This window comes from Chrysochloris asiatica, unplaced genomic scaffold, assembly GCF_000296735.1.
Source record: "Chrysochloris asiatica unplaced genomic scaffold, ChrAsi1.0 scaffold00219, whole genome shotgun sequence".
Classification (NCBI taxonomy): Eukaryota; Metazoa; Chordata; class Mammalia; order Afrosoricida; family Chrysochloridae; genus Chrysochloris; species Chrysochloris asiatica.
The window spans coordinates 4,741,031-4,762,522 of record NW_006408737.1 but is presented as its reverse complement, the minus strand read 5'-3'; the positions used below and the strand labels follow the sequence as shown (position 1 = coordinate 4,762,522).

The window sequence follows — 21,492 nt, the reverse complement described above, 5'->3', positions numbered from 1 at the left end:
CTAGCTGGGATAGGGAACTTTTTTTCTGCCAAAATTTGTAAGCTCATTCTGGGCCATACGAAATTATCAACTTAAAAATCAGCCTTCTATATTTGGTCAAACATTTAACTCACCCCAATGTGGTAGCTGGAGCAAATGATTTTGAGAGCCTTATAGGACATTCCCCACCCCTGCTGTATTGAGCTTCTGAGGAGAGGCTAGTGAGTTTGAACTGTGGACCTTGTGTTTCAAACTAATCTTGCAGTCCAGTGCTTATCCTACAGCACCATACTAGGACTATATATATATATATATATATTAGATATATTAGAATTATATATGTTTTATATATAATTCTAATTTATTGTCTTAAATCACACACTTTTGAGAGTAAAAGAGGGTGCTATCAATAATTACACAAGGACAACAGATATAAATGAGTACTGTCCCAGGCAAACCAGGATATATGAGTCACCCTACTTACAAAGTTATGTCTACATTTAATGCGGTTCTTTCCTTTGGCATTATTTATTGAGTTCTGCCTACAATGTGTAAGGTACCATTCTTGGCACTGATCATACAGTATTTAAAAGTGGAATATAATCTCTTCCTTCTTGGAGCTAATGATATGATAGGGAAAACAGTTTATAAAAGGGAACAAAAAGTATAGTTGCAAATTATAATAAGTGCTATGGCAACAATATAAATTTCAGGAGGCCAAGGATTTTTGTGTTTTGTTCAGTGATAAAATCCCCATCACTGTAACAGTATCTGGCACATAGTTCTCCACCCCGACTCCCAATTGCTGTGAGTCAATTCTGATTCACAGCGAGTCTATAGGATAGAGGAGAACTGCCCACAGGGTGTCTTCACAAAAGCATACTGCCATGTCTTTCGCTCAAGGAGAGGCTAGTGGGCTCTAACTGCCGATCTTTTGGTTAGCAGCCAACTGCTTTGCTACTGCATCACCATGGCTCCTTTGGCACATAGTTTCTATTATTGTTAAGTGCCATTGTGTCATTTCTGACTCATAGCAACCCTGCATAGGGTTTCCAAGGAGTGATTAGTGAGTTTGAACCGCCGATCTTGTGGTTCAAATAGACCTGTGATCCGGTGCTTATCCTACAGTGCCACACCAGGAGTCCTTGGCACATAAATTACTGATCAATAAATAATGCTTGAAATAAAGCAGAGAAGAGAAAAGACCTTGTTTACGTTTTCAGAAGATTAATTGGAAGGCAACAAGAGTTGAAATAAAGAGAGGCTGTTGAAATGTTGGGAGGCTGTTGATGGAATTCTCACCCCAAAATGAAGATGCCTTGGATTTGAACTAGACTTGGACTAGATTCTGCAAATTAAGAGAAGTGGTAGAATCCCAAATATATTTTTAAATCAGTCACAGAAGGACAAACATTGCATGGTTTCATGTATATGAAATATCTAGAATAGATAAATGTATAGCGATCAAAGATTTGTTATTGTTGTTAGGTGCCATCGAGTTGGTACCTTTTGCTTTCTTTCTGTATGATGTTTTTGTTGTCTTCCTCCCACAACTCTTCTGGTCTTTGATCTTTAGTGTCTAATGCATTAAATCTCTTCTGATGATGATCTCTAAATTCAAGCAGGATATTTTCAAGGCCATATTTTGGCTCTTGTTCTTCAGCTTCAGCCTGAACTTGCATATGAGCAATTGATGGTCTATTCTACAATTTGTCCCTGGCCTTGTTTGGACTGATGATATATAGAGCTTTTCTACCATCTCTTTCCACAGATACAGTCAATTTTTGTGTGTCCCATCTGGTGAGGTCCATATGTATAATTGCCTTTTACGTTATTTAAAAAGGACATTTACAATGGAGAAGTCCTTGGTTTTGCAAAATTTTATCATTCAATCTCCAGCATTGTTTCTATAACCAAGGTCATATTTTCCAATGAAAGATTTTAATTTGCATTCCATCAATCCAATGACTGATCCTTCCTCTTTGTTTCCAAGCTTTGCATTCCAGTTTCCAGTAATGTCTTGATTTCATGTTTGATTAATTTCAGACTGAAGTTGTTGTTGTTATTAGGTCCCATCAAGTCAGCTCCGACTCATAGCGACCTTATGCACAGCAGAACGAAACACTGCCCGATCCTGGGTCAACCTCATTATCGTTGCCATGCTTGAACCCATTGATGCTGCCACTTTACCAATCCATCTCACTGGCGGTCTTCCTCTTTTTCTTTGACCCTCCACCTTACTAAGCATGATATCCTTCTCCAGTGACTGGTCTCTCCTGACAATATGTCCAAAGTATGAGAGACAAAGTTTGGCCATCCTAAAGTACTTGGTAGAATTTTCAGTTTCATCACCACTGGCTTTAGTGGTTGGTGCATACATTTGAATAAAATAGTGGTATTAACTGGTCTTCCTTGAAGGCATTTGGATATTATCCTATCACAGACAGGGTTATACTTGTACATTTCAGTGGAGCCAATGCTTTAGAATCTTGGTGATATCATGCTTGTTGAGTGCAACATGCGTAAATCACGAACAATGGCTTTCACTGACTTTTCACCTTTGAGTGATTTAATAGCCTTTTCGTTCACTTCTCCTTCACCTCTTGATGCTTCTATCACTGGTACTGGTTTTCCTGTGTTTAGGAGCCATGATTCATTTCATGGTAATAGTCTCTAAAGAAATTTAAACAGTGAGACAGTACTACCACACGCATGAGAAATACAATGCTTAAGACTGTATGCTGCTGCCTCCAAGTTGAAGTATTCACTGTTATACAGTGTTCTGACTGTTTAGATGGGACGTGCAATATTGTACATACATAAGCCAGTAACATAAATGTTTATTTTGACTATCTTTCATTGTTGTTAAGTGCTGTTGAGTCGGTTCTGACTCATAGACCTTGTATTGAGTTTCTGAGGAGCAGCTGATGAGTTTGAGCCTCCAACCCTGCGGTTCAAAACAACCTTGCAGTCTAGTACCTATCCTACAGCACCACACCGGGACTCCTAGACATATACATTATTAGTTATGTCATTATACGCTTGGCAGCACAGTTGCTTTAAATACAAGAGACATGAAATATACGTGTTGCATGTGGGAAGCTGTTGTGTTTGCTATGCCCTAATCTCTGGTAGGAATTTCTGAACTCTGTTTTCACCATTTGGGGCCACAGATAAATATGCAGTCAGATGTTGCCTGAATGGGCATTATACATCACAGATAGATAGGAAGGTAGGTAGGTATATATGTAGAGGTAAGGAGATCTTACTACTTGCTCATGTATTGGTTGCAGAGAAGGGCTGGGTAAAGAAAACGTTGTTGTTAAGTGCTGCTAAGTCTGTTCTGACCCTGTATAGGGTTTCTGAGGAGCAGCTGGTGGGTTTGAACTGCCAACCTTGTGGTTTGCAGTCTAATGCTTATTCCTACAGCACCACACCAGAAGGCCATACCCACAGCTACGTCCCAATCACCAGGCTTGGGTTGTTAGGTAAATGGGGAAAACAATAAAGGACTGGTGAGGGGAAACAGGAAAGGAAATCTAGAACTTTGTTTCAGACAAGACCAGCTTGAGATGCCTAAGAGATCTCCTAGGGGATGTCAAGTAGGCAGCTGCATATCTAAATCTCAAGCTCAGAGGAATGTAGTGTTTTAACTATGCCCTGAAAGACTTTAATTATAACAATAGAGAATCTTGTAGTTAGTGGGATCTTACAGCAATAAAAATTACAGCTGTTCCTTATTGAGCTCTAAACGTAAACACAATGTTGAAACAAGTCCTCACTTAATCCTCACAATTGTTTTTGGCATGTACCAACATTGTTCCCACTGCACAGATAAAGAAACTGAGCATTAGAGGGTAAAATGAACGGACTAAAGTCACCAGAGCAGCAAATGGGAAATCTAGGCTTTGACACCCATCAAATCCTAGATCTCATGCTGGGAACCACAGCCATCTACTGCCTCCTAAGAAGCAGGGATCTTGGACACATTTCCTACTCTGCTGGTAAATCATTAGGTGACCTTGAACCTCAGTGTTCTCACCTGTGAAATCATAGAAGATCATTTGTTTGGTCCCCTTCAGTCTAATATACTGCACTGCTGATCGCTTTGTAAATCCCATTTTTAATATAACTTTGTTGTAGTTGCTGTTCAGAGATGATTTTATCAGTGATGATGCCCAAGCTGACAGTTCATTTTGATGTGTATGAAAAGGATGAATTTCTTTAGGAGACTACCCAGCACACTAGCCTTCTTAATCTAAATTTCAGTCGAGTAAGAGGGACGCTCCTTAGAAAAATATTTATTTCAGAGCCAGGGATTACTCCACATCTCAGCTTCCGTTCTATCATCTGAATGATAACCAGGAGCGTCCCAGTCAGCTGAGTGTGAGCATGATGCTTAGGCCCCACATGTAACTTCCTCTGGTATCTAGTCCCAGAGTCTACTAAACTGCCTCCCACTGACATCTTTTCTCAGTGGCTCACTGGTCACCTGTCAAATACTCCCACTGTACTGAGGAAGACTACATCTTTTCCTACAGTGATTCTGGTTGGTCTATAATTCAGAAAGGATCCTACTGACATACTGTGCACAATATAGTCTTTAGATACTTGAGAAAGAACCATTCCTATTTGAATGTGTCACCCTTTTGGGGGCATCTGGTTTGCATGGCCAATTTAAATTTGATTGGGACATGCTAATGAGTCATTTGTATGTGTAGGGTTTGTTTCTGATTAGATTAAGCTTCAGAGACAGAAAAGAAACAGCCACTGATTAAAGACATAAAAAAGGAAAAACTTGAAATGAGTAAGTGGTTTGTCTTCATATAGCAAAGTATAAATTAAACATAGTCCAGGGGATCAGCTTTGAATAGCAGCTGGGTAGAGTGAGCTTTTCTGAATATGCCTATAAGGAGAAGGCGCCTCACAGCAATTGAAAGGGACTTAACCTACCAGAGAGGGCTTGGAACATTCCGAGTAGATAGCTGGGCCCAGTTATCTGATAAAAAAAATGACTCTCCGATTAGAGATGGGAAGGTTTTTATTTGGATTTTAGAAAATTGCTCCCAGAGTCCCAGTGACATTCAAGCTCATTAGCATTCTCTGGCAGCACCAGTGATGGTTAATGGAGGCCAGGGATCTTAGTTCCAAACAAAGATGTGATTTGAGGAGATAACACAAGTGTCAATGGAATCCTGATTGGAGACTTCTATTAAAGGAGCTCTGGTAGCGTAGTGGTTATGAATCGGGCTGCCAACCTTAAGGTCAGCGGTTCGAAACTACCAGCAGCTCTGCGGGAGAAAGATGAGGCTTTCTACTCCCGTAAAGATTTACACCCCCGGAAACCCTGGACAGGGTCGCTATGGGTCGGAACCGACTCGACGGCACTTAACAACAACAACAATCTCTGAGTTTGAAGCTCCTGTAGGGGTTTACTTCTGTAGAAATGGCTAGACTTGGGTTAGTCTATTTTCCCTAGCCTCCTGTAGTGATAAGCTCTGAGGATCAGCCATTCAGAATCTGTGTCACCTGACCAGGACTGGAGGTGGCTGCAGCCTTGGCCTCACCACCTGGTCCTGATGCACTCTGGGATCAGTGGTACAGATGCAAGGCTGCCAGCTGTGGTTTCTAAAGGAACCCTGAACAGCATGTGATCTAGCCATAGACTTTTCCTCTTCTATTCAAGCTGGCTTCTCTCTTGCTTTTCTGCCCTCTGCTCTGGTTCTGAGCACCTTCTCACCTTCCTTCCTGATTATAGGGGTCCTTACCCTCTGCCTACATATTATAGCCCCTTCCTTACCATTTAGATAGCTCTGCTCTCTCTATCCTCAATCTCTTTTTCCTGCTCTGAGTGTACTCATCATCTGTAACTGGGAAACTCCCACCTTTCTGACACCCAGTCTTCCCCCATGCTGGAAACTTCTACAAAGCTTGAAGAACCCAATAAATCACCTACTGGGACCTAGCTTCTCTGATCATCTTGCCTTTTTGCACAGGGGCATTTTGTGTCTACAAGATGATTATTACAGGCTCCAGCAGCACCCTGTAAACATCAGAGGCTTTAACACAGGAAGAGTATTTCCTGCTCACATCGCAGTCCACTGAAAGGGGTGGGGGACTCTCCTGGGTATTCTGGGCAGTTTTCTCCAAGTTCCCCAATTTTTGTCCCTTGCATGTTCCTCATCTTTTCATTTTATTGTCACCCTGACTTATACATGCAACAGATAAGTGGGGAGGGATGGAAATTTGCATGTGAAATTTATACTGGAGGATTTCTACATGAGGAGTTCTGGTATGGTGCTGTAGCATAAGCACTGGACTGCTTACCAAAAGGTCATCAGTTCAAACCCATGAGCTGCTTCTTGGAATGTTAGGCCCCCTAGTGGCCTAATCAAGTAGGAGACCCCAAAAAGGTCATCAGGACTCGAGTTTGATGCAAAAGCAAGAGGTTTATTTACCAACGCGCTGGGGTCCACCTTCACAGACTCCTAAAACCAGGAGACAAAGGTGACATTTGCCAACGCGCTGGGGTCCACCCTCACATAGACTCTTGAAAACAGGAGCTGAGGGCGACCCTTGCTAATGTGCTGGGGTCCACTCTCACATAGACTCCTGAAAACAGGAGCTGAGGGCGACCCCGACTCACTATACACACAAGGTTTTATAGGGTTTCAGGGGGCATAATTGTGCAGTACCATAGATACAGTTTTTGATTGGTTAACAATTGGCAAAGTATGAGATGTTACAGTTTAATTGGTCAGTACTGGTGGTCTTTCTTAGGCTAGGGCAAAGGAAAACATCTGGCATCTGGCCTTGGGTTGTTCTGTCTATTACTTATCTATGGCTCGCTGTTGCTAGGGGTGAAAGGATATTCTAAGGCAACATGAGCTGATTTAGCACGTTCCTGGAACAGGAGGACGTGTTCAGGCTAATGTACAGAATGGAGATTGACCTTGTCTCTGGAGGGAACTAAAAACTGAGGCCTTCTATCAAAAATGCTTCTTGAAGCCTGACTAAAGTTTGGTTAAGTAGCTAGGCAAAATCAGTTAGGGCCTTACAGGAAACCCTATATAGGGTTGCTATGAGTTGGAACTGACTTGACAGCACTTAACAACACTTACCCATGAAGAAGCCTTGTTGGCACCGTGGTCAGGCGCTCATCTGGTAATCTAAATGTTGGTGTTTCAAACCCATCCAACATGGTGAACAGACCTGGTGATCTACTTCCATAAAGACTGGCTGGTTGGTGATGTGCTGTGGAGTCAGTTCTGACCCATAGCAACCCTGCACAGGGTTTCCAAGGCTATAAATCTTTACAGGAACAGAAAGTCTCATCTTTTGTCTGTGGAATGGCTGGTAGTTTTGAATTGCTGACCTAGAAGACTCTTTCACATGGGATCACTAGGAGTCAAGTATAAACTCAACAGCATTTAACTACAGCATTCACCCACATTGACCAGGAAGTAACAGCTGACTGGAGCTGCTTACTTAGTCCCTCCTAAATGCAAGGGACACTGGGAGAAGTAGAAAAGAAAAAAGACATTAGTGAGCAGTAGGATTCTCTGGTAGTGTAGTGGTTATGAATCGGGCTGCTAACCTCAAGGTCGGCAGTTTGAAACTACCAGCCGTTCCACAGGAGAAATCTAAGGCTTTCTGCTCCTGTAAAGATTTGCAGCCTTGGAAACCCTGTGTAGGGTCACTATGAGTTGGAACCAACTCCACGATACTTAACAACAACAACAGGGATTCTCTGCTACTTCCTTGGACACTTAACCTATTGCTGGCTCAGTTTCCCCAATCCTAGTTATCCAAGTCTGACATCTTCCTTTGTTCAACTTTCTCAAGATCAACCTAAGCTGAGTTTAGACAATATTAATAAGGCTGGTTGGGTCATATGAGATTTGAGCTAATCATGAATAAGCTATATGTGGTCAGAGCCATTAAAGGATATACTCTAAACTGCTTCTCATAGAAATTTCTCTCCTTGAACTCCCATGGACCTAATTTTTCTAGAGCACTGGGATCTGAGGAAAGCTATCTGAGAGACCATTTTGCTGAGTTTGGCACCACTGTTACTGTCCTTCTTACTTACCTCTGAGTTTCCGAAAGCTAAACAGCTATTTCGGCAAACCCCAAGTTGCTACAAAACAACTTTGAAACTTTTTCTTCATGAAAAGCTTGCAGACATTCTAGACCGGCTTGCCTCTCCTGGAGTTCTGCCAGCTGAATTCTCCTGCTACCTTTCAATGGCCATGAAGAATTCCTTTCAATCAAGGAAGTTACTTCAAGGGCTTCTTAGGACTGACCCAACTTTTCAAACCCCTTCAGGGATACCCTCCAAGAAAAGTCATCATTTTTCTAAACACCGATTCTGTTTTTTGAAAAATTTTTTTTTTTTTACAGAGGAGAGCTTGGGAAAGTGTGTTCCCAGAGAATATTTTGCTGTGAGGTCTGATGGAAGAATAGCATTGTCAGAACCTGGAAGAATTCTCTTGCATTTTGAAATGATTATATTTACCCTTGGAAATCTGGGAGAGCCACAAGTCATGTGGATTAGAATTCATTTAGAAGTAAAGCCCAACTTTCAATCCTTCCCTCTATGCAATAAGTAATTAATGAGCACTTATTAAACACCAGGTCCTATTCTAGGCATTAGAGGTTCCTTGATGAATGCCAGCTAGACCTAGTTTCTTCTTTCACAATCTAATATCATAAGCTCTTGAATATTAAAAAAAAGCTCCATCTCACTATTCATCAGGGAAGCGAAAATTAAAACTACAGTGAGATCGGATTTTATACTCATTGGATTACCAACAATTAAAAAAGCAGATGATGACAAATACTGTGAAGCCACATGAGTTCTCATTCATGCTGCTGGTGGTTATATGCCACAGAGTCAGTTCTGATTCGGGGTGACACAGAACCAGGCAGTGTTTTGTTCTGTTGTGCCTGGGGTCGCTAGGGGGCAGAACCAACTCAACGACACCTAACAACAAATCTTTATGGGAGCACAAAACTATTTTTTTTCCTGCGGAGTGACTGGTAGATTCGAACTGCTGACTTTGCATTAAGCAGCCCAACTCTTTTTTTAATTAAATTTTTTTTTTGGTTCAATTAAGTGAAACTTTATTGAGGGCCTAGGGCCACGGGCTCAGAAGAACCCCACTAGCGGGAGCCAGCAGTGAGGGGTCCTTATTTGACCTTCTTCTTGGGGTGCAGATTGTTGGTGTGCTGCACTAATTCTTGCGGCAGTTCACAGCACTGGGGTGGAGGTGAGCCTAGAACTTGTGGCAGGCCATCTTGTCACAGTTGTCCTTCTGGAAAAGCTGGCGCCACCGTGCAGATGCCGCACCTGGTGCAGGGTGGACTCTTTCTGGATGTTGCAGTCTGAGAGAATGGGGCCATCCTCCAGCTGTTTACCTGCAAAAATCAGATGCTGCTGGTCAGGGGAGATCCTCTCCTTGTCTTGGATTTTGGCTTTGACATTCTCGATAGTGTCACTGGGCTCCACCTCAAGAGTGATGGTCTTGCCCATCAGAGTCTTCACAAAATTCTGCTTCTCTGCATCTGCTGCTTGGCTGCCTTGCTGAAGGGAAAGAGGGCTAGCAGCCTGACTCTTTACCCACTATGCTACCAAAGCTCCTTCCCATTCCTGCTGGGGGAAGTGTACTTGACATATGCACTTTAGGAGAGGTGCACTTTTCCTAATAAAGCTGGATGTTTGCATAACCTATGCTCCACAAATTCCACACTGGTGCAAATACATGGAAGCATACTTGCCCATGGGTGCAAGGAGTCTTATGCAAGAATGTTCCTAGCAGCACTATTCATAATACTGGAAACCCACAGACTGTCAACCTACAGGAGAATGCATAAATAAGGCTTTCTATTTATACACTTCATGGTGATGAAATGAACGGACAGCTACAGAGATGAATCTCAACACATAATTTTGAACAAAAGAAGCAAGTCACAGAACGTGTACCATATGCTTACGATGCTCCAAACCAGGTAAAACTAATCAATATGTAGTTTAGGCTGATGGCAAGGAAATGATTAATGAAATGCAGAATGGATGGGTTACTTATGTAGATAACAAGGAGGTTTCTAAGATTTGGCCATGTGTTGATTCTTCAGTGGGATGGTACGTAAACAGATGTTCCTTGTAGTATTTGTCTTTATACTGTTCATGTGCATTTTACACACATGTACGCATAGTAATCATGAGTGTTGTTCAAGAGCGGGTACAGGTGAACTGGGAAAGCATAGCAGAAACATTTAATCAGAGTTATTTAAGGCAGCCAGGGAAGGTAGGTAGGGATGAGCAGGCAAATAAGTGTGAGGGAGGAGGCTTCCAGTAAAGGGAATAGTATGGGCAAAAAGGGAGGAGAGTACCAAGAATATAGTCTGCCCTTGGAGCTAAAAGATATGGATGATCTGAGCAGTCAAAAATAAGAGATGAGATGACTGCAGCAAATAGGAAAGGCCAGATCTCAGAAGAGTAGCACATCGTGCTAAGGAATGTGATCTTTATCTGGGGACTATCTCGTCTGTCAGTTTGTCATACTGTGGTGGCTTGTATGTTGCTGTGGTTCTGGAAGCTATTCACCCATGGTGGATGGGTTTTAACTGAGCTTCCAGATGAAAGCAGACTAAGGAGAAGGAGAGACAGACTATTTCTGAATCTCAGTCACTGAAAACTTTATGAAGAGCAGTGGAACACTGTCAGCACTCAAATATTGACTATTGAAACAGGATGGAAAACACCAGAATATTGTCAGATACAGTGCCAGAAGATGAACCCCTTAAGTTGGAAGGCACTCAGAATATGACTGGGAAGAGCTGCCTCCTCCAAGTAGAGTTGACCATGATAATGCGAATGGAGTAAAGCCTTCTGGACCTTCATTTGCTGATGGGGCAGAAGTCAAAATGAAGAGAAACAGCTGTAAATATCCATTAATAATCAGAACATAGACTGTACAAAATACAAATCTAGGAAAATTGAAAATTGTAAAAAATGAAATGGAATGCATAAACATCAATACCCTAGGCATTATTGAGCTGAAATGGACTAGTATTGGCCATTTTTAATTTGACAGTCACACGGTTTACTGTGCCAAGAATGACAAGTTCAAGAGGAATGGTGTCACATTCATCTTCAAAAAGAACCTATCAAGATCTGTTCTAAAGTACAATGCTGTCTGTGATAGAATAATAGCCATATGTTGACAGAGAACTTCCAGAGGGTCAAGCTGGATTCAGTAGAGGATGTGGATCAAGGAATATCATTGCTGACATCAGATGGATCTGGGCTGAAAGCAGAGAATGCCAGAAAGATGTTTACCTGTGCTTTATTGATTATGCAAAGGCTTTCAGTTGTGTGGATCATGACAACCTATGGACAACATTGCAAAGTATGACTATTCCGGAACACTTAATTGTGCTCGTGAGGAACTTCTGCATAGACTGAGAGGCATGTGTTCTAACAGAACAAGAGAACACCAAATGGTTTAAAATTAGGAAAGGTGTGCACCAGGATTGTATTTTTTCACCATGTTTATTCAGTCTTTATGCTGAGCACATGCTGGATTACATGAAGAAGAATGTGGCATCAGGATTGGAGGATTCCTTAACAACCTGTGATATGTAGGTGATACAACTTTGTTTGCTGAAAGCAAAGAGGACTTTAAATACTGATGAAGATCAAAGACCTCAACCTTCGTTATGGGTTACATTTCAATGAAAAGAAAACAAAAATCCTCACCACTGGCCTATAAACAACATCAAGATAAATGGAGAAAAGATTGAAGTTGTCAAAGACTTCACGTTGCTTGGATCAGCCATCAACATCCATGGAAGCAGCAGTCAAGAAATCAAACGATGTGTTGCATTGGGCATATCTGTTGCACAAGAACTCTTTAAAGTGTTGAAAAGCAAATGTGTCAGCTTGAGGACTAAGGTGCACCTGACCCAAGCCCGGGTATTTTCAATAACCTCATATGCATGTGAAAGGTGAACAGTGAATAAGGAAGACCATAGAAGACTCGATGTTATGGTGTTGGAGGAGAATATTAAAAGTACCATGGACTGTGAAAAGAACAAACAGATCAGTGTTGGAAGAAGTACCGCCAGAATGTTCCTTGGAAGCAAGGATGGCCAGACTTCGCCTCTCATACTTTGGACATAGTATCAAGAGGGACCAGTCCCTGGGGAAGGATATCATGTTTGGTAAAGTGGAGGGTTGAAGAAAAAGAGGAAAACCCCCAATGAGATGAATTAGCACAGTGGCGGCAGCAATGAGCTCAGGTTTAGTAACAGTTGTGAGGCTGGCGCAGGACCGGACAGTATTTCATTCTGTTGTGCACAGGGTCACTATGAATCAGTGCTGACTCGATGGCAGCTATCAACAGCCACAAAGTTAAGTGTGGGAGTGAATTGCATTTGGAAAAGAGGTTGACTCCAGTTTACATTGTCTCTGTCTTGCTTCTTTTCCCCACACCTTTGACCTAGTTTGCTGATAATCTCTGGCTTTTGAGTTTGCCTTGTCCAGAGAAGGCCTCTCTTTTCTTCTCCTCCCCATGCAGAGCCAGGACTAGGGTAAAAAGACAAGGCACCTAGGGCACAAATTTGAATGAGGCCCCCAAAGTAAGGGCTCTTCCTGGTCCTTTGCAGAGTCTTTCTCTTTCTGTATCTTAGACTCCACAACTGTTGTATGACCACATGTCTGGCCTTTAGCCAGCTCTCCCCAGTCTTCAGGCTCCACCTAAACCCCATCCCCTTTGCAGATCCCAGTTTTGATTATCTACTCTTTACTTAGCACTTTGCAGCCAAGTGTGGTCAAACAGCGACACATAAAAAATAATTAATAACACAAGCCATAAATAAGGACCAGCAAGTGTTAGAAATCCTGGGTTTCAGGAATTTGGAGGAACTGACCAGGCTAACTTGGGAGGGATGGAGAGCAGGAAGGAGAGTTTCTGAGCGAGTGAGACAGTGGGACAAAGAGCAAAGAGCTTATTAAAAGTAGCAAGAAGATAGGTGCTGGAAAGGACTTAGGGGCTGATCCTGTGGTCTGTCTGTGAAATATAAGCAAAGGTACCTCCATTCCGAATCCCTTATCTGTTGTAAACGTAACTAATAAATTATTGCATACTTTGACACTGGCCCTCAGAATCCTTCTCAGCACAGCATGGTGCTTGAGAGAAACATTAACAAGCAAATGGATTGAGCATAGGAGTATAAATGTATTTGCTATTCTTGTTCTAGACTATAAATCTTTGAGTAGCTGGATGGCCAACCTGTTATCTTGACCGCAGTATATTCCTATTTTAACCCAATCTCTACATGTTTCTGCCAATCTGTGCCTCAAATACTGGGTTTCCTTTGAGGTACAGGAAAGAAAACATAGAATCATAGAAGACAAAATGTAGACGGGACCTAAGACTCCATTGAGTTCAACTCCTCCATTTGGCAGCTGAGGCAAACTAAGACTAGTGGCAGATAGAGGAAAGAGATGTTTTATGTAAGTGACAAACCTAGATCCTCTGACCCTGACTTTGTGCCAGCAATTCTTAGTTCTGGGAGAGAAAGGGTTTGTCTCTTCTTGATAACCCATTACATGTCAGTCTGCTAGTGAGAGCTTTTTGTGCATCATCTCTTTTTCATTCTCCTAAGGACTCACAGTGTCTGCAACAGTGGGCGCTAATATAGCAATGATTGTGAGGATGGTGTAGGACCAGGCAAGGTTTCATTCAGTTGTGCATAATTATGAGTAGAAACTGAGTCGACAGCACCTAACAACAACAAACATCAAAGAATCACTATCCCCAATACAAAGGCAATTCCAGTCTAAAGGATGACAAGACTTGGACTCACTTACTTTGGACACATCATTGGGAAAGACTCAACACTAGAGTAAGGCACCATGTTTGGTAAAGTAGAAGGTCAGCACAAAATGAGGGAAGCTCTCAGTGAGATGGATGGGCACAAGAGCCACAACAATGGACTCAAATATGCCATGAGGGTGACATAGGACCAGAGTAGTGCTTGATTCTATTGTACATAGGTTGTCATGAGTCAGAGCCAACTTGACAACTAACAACAAGGTCTAAAGACCTTTCCAGGCCAAGACAGACCAGAATTTGAAGCTTCTCCAGCAACCCCTAGGATCCACAGATTTTATTGCCATGCCCAACTGGATGCTCCCAGCCTGCTCAGAAATGATTCCCTGAGTGGAGATCTCCTGGGGAGGGCTGGTGATGATGGCACTTTGCTCTGCTCTAGGGAGCTGTTGCTTACACTCTGCTTTGGGCTCTTGGTCACATCTAGGGGCAGGCCCAGCTGATCCTGTATATGTCAATGAGAGCTTTTGCCAGTTTGCGCTTTCTCTACAGTGAAGTCTGCTTCACACAGGATGCTGCCACTTGTAATCTCCCATGTGCATCTGAAGACTCCCCAGGTTTACAACACCAATTTAAACTCTGCAACTGAAGTAACTCTCTTTGGTTGCAGCAGTATGCACTTAAATGTCAAAGCTTTTCTGGAAAACCACTTGGTTTTGAAGGGAGCTATTGTGTTTCATAAAATCTGGCCACATTTTATGTTAATAACTTTTATTAAGGGCTCCTGCTGAGCTAGTTAAAACCATGCCTCTCTAAAGTCAAAGCCCAGGATTCTTAGATTGCTGGATTCACTGATTCAAATACATAGTAGTTATTGAACAGGTAGCAGCTAGAATGTAGAGTGGTAAACACCAGACCTTCTCCTTGTTTTCATGGAACTTACAGTCTAGCAGAGACAGACATTAAAATAATAAGTGCATACATAAATGGATTGTGAATAACTGTTATCAAGAAAAAGAATAGGTCACTGAAAGTAATCAGAGAGGATCGAACTTACATTAGTTGGATTGGGAAAAGTAATATTTGAGCTGGGTGACAAGTACAGAGAAATTACTGCAGGAAGATGGAATAGTAGATGCCAAGGCAGAGAGACAGGAAAGAATTTGGGGTGCTTAAGAAGCATGTTGCCCAGTGCCCCATCCAGAAACCTGAGTCCTTGGGTTTGTCCAGCTTTGGGCTAACATGCTGCCAGGTTTCCCGAGAGCTTTTATGATTCGGCACATGCCCTCATTTTTATAAAAAGCCTAGGCTACATGTACCCTGTGGAAAATTTACCTTCAACATCTTGGTACTTGCTTAAGTACTTCCCTAAGATCTCATCTGCCTCCTTGCATATTGACCCTGGGTTTCCACTGCTCAACCATCCTGTTAGTACCCATCTCCCTTGCACTCTTTTCTTGGCATCACCATGTCCCTGGAATGTGCAGTGCTAGATAGAAGCCATCATTCTATCCACACCATTATCCACACCATCATTCTCTGTCCCGTGGCCCTGATTCACTGACGCATGCCTTGCTCTCTATACTGTCCATCTGGTTTGGGTCTTGCAATATCATGCCAGATATGACTTAGGCACTTCGTGTTTGGGCCCAGCACCCTTTCTTCTATTTCCTCATCTCATGCCCCTCCTAAGTCTCCATGGAAGTTTCATGAAATCATCTTCCATAAGGTCCAAATACCAAACATGTCCTTTTCTATCCTTCATCTTCTATCCCAGAGAGCATCTCTGAGACCAGACTGTGAGACTTTAAGATGTTCTCTCATGCCAGTCCATTGGGGTTTGGAGCAGTTCTTCATCTAGTGATCAGAAACCACAGACGTTCTCTTGCTTGCTTCAGTGTTATTGGGCAGGGTCCCAGAAATGGTAGAGTGAATGTGCTCCGAAGTCCAGAGACTGCCAAGAACCTAAAGGCTGTATCCAAGGCAGATGCTGTCATCATTTTCATAGAGGAGAGGGGAGTGGAGATGAACTCTTATGTTAACAAGTGTTCCCAGGCTGGGGAGGGAGTCTCATGTGCCATACGTTACACTCTGGAAGGCAGCCTGCCATGTGAGTTCCCTATAGCCCATTTGCTCCCTGAAGGTGGGGATATAGGAGCAGCTAAGTAGCAGCAATTGTAATCATTGTTATAAAATAATGATGGGCGAGACTGAGTGAGGGCTTGCATCGTTCCAGGCACTACAGCTCATGGTCCTGGAAGGCAATCACTGTCATCTGCCTTTCATAGATGAGAGATTAAGTATCCCTAAACTGACATGTAATGGTGTCAGAATTAAACAGGATGGCCTGATGGCCTGTCCCCAAGTCCATGATGAGTCCACTTCCTTGACTGTCCTCCATGTAACACTCACATTGAGGTAGACACGGAGCTAAACATGTTGGCCTACTCTAGCTTCCTTGTTCACAGAGAGTGAAAATTAGTCTTGGGAGAAGCTACCTTCCAAGGGTGACTCAGTCAGCACGTGGCAGAAGTAAAATCTGAATCCAGTTTTCTCTGATTCCAAAGTGGGATGTTTAAACACAACAGCTACTGCTACCCAGCAAAGCAGTCAGCAATCTTATTCCAAAGCCCAGGTGTCGCACCTCTGCTGGGAGACCAGGATCTGGTGTGGACACCATTTAGCATGTGTCTGAAGGAGAATGTGGTAAAGCACTTGGGCAATATGTTGAAAATTAAACAAACAATTGCAATAGTGCTATGACCTGGGGAAGACCAGGCAGACCCCTAGTCCAGGTGAAGGGGGTTGGTGAAGTGATGCAAAACTGATACCTGAAGGATGAGTCAGGAGAAGTCAGACAGATGTGGGGCTGTATCACTGCATGTGCAAAAAATACAGAGGAAAGAGAAAACCCGGCAAGTTGAAGAACCAACAGCCTCAGTGAGGCTATGACATAGTGTATCAGAGAGCAGCTAGCCTGAGGCTGGAAGGATGGAGAGGGGCCAAGTCCTGAGGAGCCTTTGGGGCTGGGCTAGGGCAGACTTGGTGCAGGCTAGGGACATGACTCAATTCACACACTGGAAAGATCGCTGCAGCTGCTGTGGTGTCCAGATAAGTTATGAAGGTGGTCTGGATAAGGGTGGTGGCCACAGAGATGTTGTGGGAGGGAGGGGAGGGGCAGGAATTCAAGAGTTAGGCAGTGAATTCACGTTGTTCCCTGTACTGTGTGCCTATGGGCTAGGTTGGGTGTTGCCGCCACATTCTGATTGGAATAATGGCAGATGTGCTCAACTCCAAGGTGAAATGCTGAGACAACTCTTTGAGAATCAGGTCTCGTAATAAAAGAGCTTTATTATGAATCATGTTCTGCATTGTACTGTTGAAATATGTCAAGTAATAGCTTCTGTTCCCTCTGCAAAAAAAAGCATTACCTAGACTTTCTGTGTTGTCAATAACATATTCACAGCATTCACAGACTTTCATTGAAAATTGGAGCAAAGTAAATTGGAAATCAGCCCAGTCCCCAGAACACATAGGTCATGGGAATGAAGGCCCACAATCTCTGCTGCTCCTTAGAGCCACCTCTGGGTGTGAGAACTAGTTCCAAGGCATGGTCATCATCAGGGAAGCAATGGCCTGATGGTCAGACAGATGGGTTGTTTTTTTTTCTTCAGTACCAAATGTGTGGTTTTGGATAAGGGACATCTTTTTAGTCTCAGTTTCCTCATGTGCAGTTGGAGATAATAACACTAACCACACAGTGCTATTCTAAAGATCCCACTGTGTGATTTGTATGATGATAGCTGGGATTTATGAGTGCTTTTTATGTGTTGGTATGGTATTGTGGGATAAGCACTGGACCCTAACATGAAATTTGATGGTTCTAACCCATAAGTCACACTTAGGAAACCCATAAAGGTGTAAATGAGTCACAATGGAGTCCTAATGTGGTGTTGTGGGTTAATGTGCTGGACTGCAAGGTCAGTTTGAACCTCAAGGTTGGTGGTTCAAGATCACCTGCCACTCCTTGGAAACTCTATACAGAGTCACTATGATTGGGAACCAACTCGACAGCACTTAATTACAACAGCAATGAGTTGGAACCCACTCAATGGTACTTACCAACAATTATGTTCCAAGAAGTCCCTGAGTGGCACAGATGATTAACCACTCATTTCCAGATGTGGTGCTGTGGGTTAATGTGCTGGACTGCAAGATCGGTCTGCACTGCACGTTCAGTGGTTCAAGCTCCCTAGCCGCTCCTTGGAAACCCTATACAGGGTCACTGTGGGTCAGAACCAACTTGACAACTCTTAACAACAGCAACAACCAGTCAGAAGACTGGAAGCCCAAACACGTTCCGAGGTACCTTGGAAGACAGGCTTGGTGAAAACCCTATGGAGTATAGTTGTACTCTGCACACACACCAGGAGTGAGAATCGACTAACAACCAGAACAGAAAGTGTTAAGAAACACTGAGCGTTCAAGGGTAGAATCCCCACCTTCTAGGCAAGAGACCCAGGTGCTTCCTGGCCAATGTGTCCCTTGTACAGCCACCACTCAGCCTTCAGTGGAGGTTCGTATGTTGCTATGATGCTAACCTGGTAGTTTAGTGGTTACCAATCAGGCTGTGAACCTTAAGGTCAGTAGTTTGAAACTACCAGCCACTCCACGAGAGAAAGATGAGGCTTTCTGCTCCCGTAAGGATTTACAGCCTCGGAAACCCTCTAAAGGGTCGCTATGAGTCAGAACTGACTCAATGGCACAACAACAGCAATGATGCTAACCAGGTCAGCAGAGTTTCCAGACTGAGACAGGCAAGAAAGAAAGGTCTGGCAATCTACTTGTGGAAACTTAGCCAATAAAAACCCTATAGATCACACCAATCCCATCCACAACCCATCATGAGGATGGCACGGGACCAGAAAGCATGTGGCTCTGTTGACATAGTGTTAACTAGATGGCAGCTCGTGGTATGTGCCAGCTATTTTTCTATGCATTTTCCATAGAATCACTTTAATCCCTACAACAATCTGAGGAGGTAAGCACTCTTGGGATCCTTATTGTAGATGAGGAAACTAAAGCACAGTGAGATCAAGTGATGTGGCCGAGATATATAATTAGCTATATTATTAGTTATATATATATATTAGTTATATTCACATATAACTAATATGAAACAGTTTAGGATTTGAACCCAAGCAATCTGATTCCAAACCCTTTGTTCATACCCATCATGTTATACTCACTGCCTCCCCACATGAACAGTCTGGTGCCTGGCACATTGTGGACACTCAGTGAGAATGCTTGTTTCCTTTCCATTGGTGCTAAATAATCTATTAAGTGTAAAACCAGCTTAGATTAGTGGCAGATCAGTAAATTACCTTCCAACTCCACCAGCCTACAGAGAACAGCTGGGCTGGTACAGACCAGTGGAATGGAAGGCCTTCTCTCTCGGACTACCACAGAAGGAGTTAAATGAAATCTGAAGCTTACTTTATCTCAGACCCAGACCTGTTGTTACTGATGGATGCATGTTAAGCTTGTGAACATTTTATGCTGAATTGTCATGCTGACGGTGCCTGACAAGTGACCACGACTGTAGACCAAAAGATCTTGTCTGCTTTCCCTCAAAAGCCTCACTCATCAGCTATGACCTGTGTCTTCAGATTCAATTCACATTTTTTAAGCATCAATCATTTATTTATTTGGAGTTCCTAGGCTGTGCAAAAAGTCAATGTGTTGGGTGGCTAACTGAAACATTGGTAGTATGAATCCAACCAGACGCATTAAAAAAAAAAAAAGGCCTAGTGATATATAAGAATTGTTGTTGTTGTTAAGAATTGTTGTTGTTGTTAAGTACCTAAGAGTTGGTTCCGACTCATAGCAACCCTGAATAGTGTTTCTGAGGAGCAGCTGGTAAGTTTGAACGTCGATCTTGCGGTTCAAACTGACCTTGCAGTCCGGTGAATTAACCCACAGTGCCATTAGCCATTGAAAACTCTACTAACCGGAGTTCTACTCTAACGCACGTGAGGTCATCATTTGTTGAACAGACTCAGTGGCAACTGGTTTTATTAATTTCTTTATTTACTCAACAAGTACTTATAAAAAAGTAAAGTATCTACTAGGTTACGTGCTAAAGATGAGATATAAATAAGATGCAGACTCTTCCCTCTAGGAATAGTCGTTGGGGGAGGCTGTCTCTAAGCAACTACATTGTGACATAAACAGCTCTGCCATGAGGATTGAGCAAAAATGCCACTACAGAGGGATCATGTGGTCAGGGTCTTGAGAGAGGGATTTTTTCAGGTGGAGACAATTCTAAACAGAGACATCAATAGGCATACACATATGTTCAATAGCATCAGAAAGTCAGTATCTGCAATGGTTGGAGCAAGAATTCTAAGACGCTGCTCTTTTGCAAGAAGGTCACTTTTCTTGATTTTTTAAAGCAAATTGAGAAGTTTAATATCATTCCCTTCTTTGTGAAGCTTTCCTCTCACTTGGGTACTTGGGTTCTATTAGAACCCCAGGTCCAAGAACAATGGGGGAGGAGAGGGTATCTGGCTTTGTGTGCTAATGACTGATCCTTGTCCTGGCCCATGTGGTCCATTTAAAGAGTGATTTATTTGTTGGGAAATCCCTAGATTTCCCCCAGGGACAAGGAGAACCTACCTACATCTTTGGTAACAACATATCTGGTTTTTCCTTTGTAGGGAGCAGGGTTGGGTGGTGGGATGAGTAGAGAGAGAGGGTACTTCAATCTTTGCTGGCAAAATACACAGCAACAAGAAGAAACACAAGTTAATGATTCAATAAACATTCTTCTATAGGACTATAGACAGATGGTATTTAACAACAACAATAGGACTATAGGAGTCCTGGTGTGGTGCTTTGGGATAAAGCACTGTATCAAAAGGTCAGTTTGAACAAAAAGGTCTACAGTTCAAACTCACCAGCTGCTCCTTGGAAATCCTATGAGTCAGAACTGACTCAATGGCACTTGGTTGTGGTGTGCTATAGAGTCGGTTCTGACTTATAGTGACCCTGCACAGGGTTTCCAAGGCTGTAAATCTTTGTGGGAGCAGAAAGCCTCATCTTTCTCCTGCAGAACAGCTGTTAGTTTCGAACTGCTGACTGTGAGATTACCCAACTCATAACCACTACACTACCAGAGCTCCTCAGTGGCACTTAACAATAACAATATAGGACTATAAATGAGCTACGGGTTACTTTCTAGGCTGTCAGTGGCCTGGTTAAAGGGAGAAGAGGATGGATTTTCCACGTGCCCATGTGGTCGGGTCATGGGTGCAGTTCTGAGCACTGACAAGTGGCTTCATATCTTCTACAGGTGTGGCAGTGTGGTGGGAGTGTGGAGGTCCTGCCCTGCTCCAGGATTGCCCACATTGAGCGAGCCCACAAGCCCTACACCGAGGACCTCACTGCCCATGTGCGCAGGAACGCCCTCAGAGTGGCTGAAGTCTGGATGGATGAATTTAAAAGCCATGTCTACATGGCATGGAACATACCCCAAGAGGTAGGGATGCCCTGAAAATATGATTTTCTTGGGGTTTGCTGGGGGAAGAAAAAACACAGGAGAAGACTCTTTTTCCTATGGGTCAACCTGAATCTGATTTTCCATGCTAGAAGGGCTTTAACCCCCAAAGAC

General features: G+C 42.9%; 1 protein-coding gene across 1 annotated transcript in view; it reads left to right on the top strand.

Moving 5' to 3' along the window:
• GALNT18 (UDP-N-acetyl-alpha-D-galactosamine:polypeptide N-acetylgalactosaminyltransferase 18) overlaps window positions 1-21,492 on the top strand; it is a 468,442-nt gene that overhangs the window by 343,468 nt on the left and 103,482 nt on the right. Inside the window, exon 7 of the mRNA XM_006873014.1 lies at window positions 21,175-21,360. Coding sequence (XP_006873076.1) covers window positions 21,175-21,360 — 186 coding nt within the window. The remainder of the gene's footprint in view (window positions 1-21,174; window positions 21,361-21,492) is intronic.